The following is a 5,093-nucleotide window of genomic DNA, read 5'->3' on the forward strand; positions in this document are numbered from 1 at the left end:
TTGATAATCTCTTACACAAGGTGCAAAATATTGTTGCAGGTAACTGGGATAATTGAAATGAAGGCATTTAAATATAAATTGAAGCCAATGAGATGAATCTTAACACCATACCGTCACTGTTGTAAAAATCAACAAGAGACTTATGTACAACTATTACAAAACATTAAAATGGATAACGTTATACAGTATCGCAAATCAATTGTTTGCAAACTTTTGAAATGGGATTTCATGTCAATGTTGTGCCATATTTTCTCCACTTGTTCATTATTATTTTTACAGTACTCCAAACGGTGCTATATAGCACCAAAAGTGGTTCTTTGCTCGTAATCATAAAGAACCGATTTTAGTGCCATATAGCACCGGTGAAGCACCTGTAAAGCACCTGTGTACCATATAGGGGCCATATAGCGCCACATATGGTTCTACATAGCACTATATGGTTTTACACGGGTGCTTCACTGGTGCTATATGTCACTAAAAATGGTTCTTCTATGATTACGAGCAAAGAACCACTTTTGGTGCTATATAGCACCGTTTGTTTTTTGAGTGTTCAGTGTCTTGGAAATGTTTTGTAACCCTCTGTTGATTGATATTTTTCAACCATGGGAACATGTACCTGCTGAGTAAGCTAATGTCTTTTTCAGTTGGATGATACTCAGAAAAAAATCCTTTAGGACCAGGCACACTTCATTAATAGTTAAAAAGTCATTTTAATGGATAACAGGTATGTACTACTTCATATTTAACTTAAGTCTTAATGTGATTGGTTGCTTCTGAACACTGCCACGATCACTATTGTAAAAGGGTGTGCACACTTATGCAATCAGGTTATTGTACATTTTTTAGTTTTCACTTTATCATGGAAATTATTCCTATTGTTATTCACTTTAATAAATAGGTTGCAATTTCACAATAAAGATGGAACAGGTTCTGACATGATTCATCTTGGTTTTATTTGATAAATCACAAAAACCTGCTATTTTTACAGGGGTGTGTAGACTTTTTATATCCACTGTATGTACATTCATCAATGAAGAGTGCTATAGTAACTCCCTCCTTTAGTCATTGTGTCATATACTGCCAGTAAATTCTTTTGATATGAAGGATTTCAGGGAAGCAGCATATGATGGACTGGTGCTCACAGATACGTATGGCTCATTCTGACTGCTTTAAAAGGAGTTATTTCCGACAACAGACACTATCAGAATGAAGTGTTGGAATGCAGCAGTCATTCCTCGCATAACTAGCTTTTAGGTATAAAAGACTTTGAGTGTCCACTGATAGAGAGTATACAGAGAACAAGCAAAGAAAATCTTTACACAAGAGACGAAAGAGCACAGAAAACATGAGATCGTTTGACATTCCTCTGGCTTTAGGCTTTCTATTCCTCCTCAGCGCTCAGATGACGAACACTTTACCCCTACAAAACACAGTCTCAACCGCTGAGGACATGGACGTCTTGAAGGTAGGTGGAAAAACCACAAATTAGCAGACTTAATGTAAAGTAGTGTGTGAGACTCATTTGTGTGGTCCTTTCAGCTTCTTCTACAGCGACTTGAAGAATCCATTCCTGCTTTATCACGAGACCAAAGATTATCCCGGGATGATGAGATCAGCATTGAAGAAACACCCATTCAACCTCAAAGCAAGATGGACATGAGAGAGTATCTATCCGCTCGGGACCTGAAGACAGTCCGACTGGACTCCAAGAGATATTCCGGATGTTTCGGAAGTAGACTGGACAGAATCGGGTCCATGTCATCCCTGGGATGTAATACTGGCAGCCGAACGAGTTAGTACTTTGCAATTATTGGTCAACATCAATGATTTAAAGAATTAAACTGTATATAGCTTTTCAACTACTTCTAATAGTCAGTTACCTGGTCTGAATGAAAAATTTACATGACACGTGTTTCTTCTTTCTTCTTCAGGTCCTAAGAGAAAGTGATGTCTTAACCTTCAACTACATCATTATCTGTAACATTGAGTCCAAACATTGTTCTTAACTATGCATATTTATTTAGATATTTATTAAATTGTTTAAATGGTGGGGATATATATTTATATGTGTCTTTATTTTTGTTGTCAGTTCAGTCAATTGAAAATTCCTGTTTAATAAATGTTTACACTTATGTGCATTTGAGCATCTTGTTTCTTCTTTTAGTGTCTGATCTTGAATAAAATAAGTGAAAATATACCTGCATATAACTGCATGAGATCTTTTCCAAACACTTTAAAATCATAATGACATTAAATTATGAAATACATCTTGCAACACTATAGTCAAGGGAAGGTACAGTATGGCAATAGTCATGATTATATTATGAATCCCTAATAAGGAACTGATCAATGGTTTTCTGGACTTTAGAGCTTATTGGACATTATTATTACATTATAAAAACATTTACAAATCTTAAAACTCTTCTAACAACATATTATAAAACAATAATTATGATAAAATACCCCTTTAACATGAAGTTTGAAAGTTGCTACAATGCAGATAATAAGTAATAGTGAGATGATATTATATTAAAATAAATCAATAGAGTAGACAGAAACACACAAGTTTATGTTGCCTTGCAAACCTTTGAATGCATTTAGACTAGAAGGGCACATATTATGTTTGGACATAAATGTATGTTAGCAGTGTGTGAACACAACAACCCTACAATGTAAAAAGCAACCATCTTTTAACTACACATTAAACCAATGTTTTGATTCTCTTGTTAATGTGATGTCACACTGATTAAGCCCCACCCATGGCCATTGACTGATTTTTCTAAATGTGTTTGTAAGCACATTGTAGCGCTAGTGCATCTAAAGATAATATTATTCACAGGAATCAGATCTATTTGAACTGAAGTGCTTACTGTCCAGTGTTGGGGAAAGTTACTTTTAAAAGTAATGCATTACAATATTAAGTTACTTCCAAAAAAAGTAACTAATTGCGTTACTTAGTTACTTTTCATGCAAAGTAATGCTTATGTTACTTTCAAGTTACTTTTGCATTTCCTTTTCTTACTTGGCTAAGGCTTGATCTCTTTCTGGCCTTGCAGGTGTTTTTTATGATCGCACGAATGGCATCTCCGTTTCTGACTAAAACTGTTCCTGTTCAGGCACAAAGAGTGCATAATTCTACATTAATATTCAGTGCATTACTTTATTTTTACTTAAAAGTAACTTTTTTTTAAGTAACTCAAATATTAATGTGTACATTTATAAAGTAATGCGTTACTTTACTCATTACTTCAGAAAAGTAATATTATTACGTTATGCAAGTTAATTGTAATGCGTTACCCCCAACACTGTCACTGTCTGTTGGTAAGGGAGTGAGAAGCTGAAGCTCACTTGTATTTAAAGCTACACACATGAAAATTAAATATGTGAGAGCGAAAGTATCAAGAGGTATTTTGGTGTAATTCAGCAATTTATTAAATGAGAAAGCACTTTATATTCTGTATAGTTAATTTGTGATGCAAATGTATGGGGTAACACCTACATTTCAACTTTGCAAACATTAATTACAATTACAAAAGAGCAATAAGGATAATAAATTATGCAGGATAGCATGATCATATTCTTATTTATTAATTCTTATTTTTAAAATCACAAACTTTAAGACTGGTATTTATAAGCAAAAAAGAAACAACTTCCTAGGAATATCCCAAAATTGTTCCTTTGAGCTGGAATGGACACCGGCTGACCTGATGGTTATAAATTAAAAAGGACTTAAAATATGAGACAAAAATATGCTCGGACAAAGCTCGAAAGTAGGTGCATTTCAATCTGTGGAGTGATAGTGTGAAATTGTTTGAACGATTTGATCAAAGAAAGTGTTCGTGTATCTCAATTAAAAAAAAGTTTTATTTTTATAAGTATATAAGGTATGATATTTGTTTATTATTTTTAAAGCTGTGTTTGATTTAAATACTTTGATGTAAGTTTTAATAGGTACTTTGATTATTGGGGATAGAATTTTGATCTACCTATAGGGCTTCTACCTGTCTCATTTCGAATGAGTTGAGCATTTTGTTAATTTGATATTTATTTGTGTGTTTTAAGTTATTATTTATTTTTCTCAGTTTTCTCAGAAATAAATAAATAAATAAATAAAGCACATTTTTGCTCCCACCCAAATTTGGGCATTTTGGACATGCTATAATAAATGATCTGTGGGGTATTTTGAGCTGAAACTTCACAGACACACCTGAGACTTATATGACATCTTGTAAAATGGGCATAATAGGTGCTCTTTATTCGAAAATAGTTACGTCTTACAGCAGTACGCATTGTTGGACATCTCTGTAAATCACAATCCCTGCTCGATCACAGACTAAACTACAATCAATATAAACAACTGAAGGAAACAAAGCTCTCTGTCTTCAGATTCAGCCTTTACATTTTATATGCATATTGTTTTGATCAGACTCATTACTGTTTAAGAATTTAACCACAACATTTGTATGATCGCTTTAACTGCTTTAAAACATCAAACAAACCCATTGAAATCAAGGCACCTAAAACAAAGTAACTGCAATTTATTTCACTTCCCATTCAGCCTGATTTTAGCTGGTTAAGTGGAAAGATCAGCTGACCCACCAGGCTGGTGTAAAATGGAAGTAGCCAAACTGATTTTCACAGCCTGGAAAACCTGGTGGGTTAGTTGGTTCCCTCTAAAACCAGCATGCTAACCAGCTAAAACCAGCCTAAGCTGCTTGGTATTTTCTGTAAGAGACCATGTCTTGGAAATAAAGCGTCTGCCGCTTTAACCCCTTATGGTAAGTTGTGCTCTCTATCAGTTCGGAAGCCATGCGAGAACAATGCGAGACAATCGTGAATGGGATGCATTTCTGGTGATGTATGTCACATGTGTGTGCGTGCCGTCTGAGGTCACTGCTTGTGTCTGCACGAACACCAGAGATCTCCACGGCTGCAAACAGCCACTTAAATGGAAATAAACTCCAGGAGTCTTATCGGAGTCGAGGTGTTGGAATGCACTTCACACGCTTACAAAAGATGAGCAGCTGACGGTCAACTGTCCTCATATAAGTCAGGTTCAGGCAGACGACCGGTCCAGAGGTTAAACAGCAGAG

At 35.0% G+C, this 5,093-nt stretch overlaps 1 protein-coding gene across 1 annotated transcript; it reads left to right on the plus strand.

Moving 5' to 3' along the window:
• Positions 1-530: 530 nt before the first annotated feature.
• Positions 531-2,102, plus strand: nppb (natriuretic peptide B). The gene is made up of 3 exons (XM_065247996.2): positions 531-1,465; positions 1,540-1,792; positions 1,932-2,102. The coding sequence occupies exons 1-3, from the start codon at positions 1,346-1,348 to the stop codon at positions 1,946-1,948; spliced, it is 390 nt and encodes a 129-aa protein (XP_065104068.1). The 5' UTR covers positions 531-1,345; the 3' UTR covers positions 1,949-2,102.
• The last annotated feature ends 2,991 nt before the right edge of the window (positions 2,103-5,093 follow it).

Source organism: Paramisgurnus dabryanus, chromosome 11 (assembly GCF_030506205.2).
Source record: "Paramisgurnus dabryanus chromosome 11, PD_genome_1.1, whole genome shotgun sequence".
Taxonomy (NCBI): Eukaryota; Metazoa; Chordata; class Actinopteri; order Cypriniformes; family Cobitidae; genus Paramisgurnus; species Paramisgurnus dabryanus.

Bases quoted from the DNA above. Each gene is read 5' to 3' on its own strand.
- nppb (XM_065247996.2), top strand. From the start codon at position 1,346: ATGAGATCGTTTGACATTCCTCTGGCTTTAGGCTTTCTATTCCTCCTC. The intron at 1,466-1,539 runs GTAGGTGGAAAA...TGGTCCTTTCAG, and splicing joins AGGACATGGACGTCTTGAAG to CTTCTTCTACAGCGACTTGA.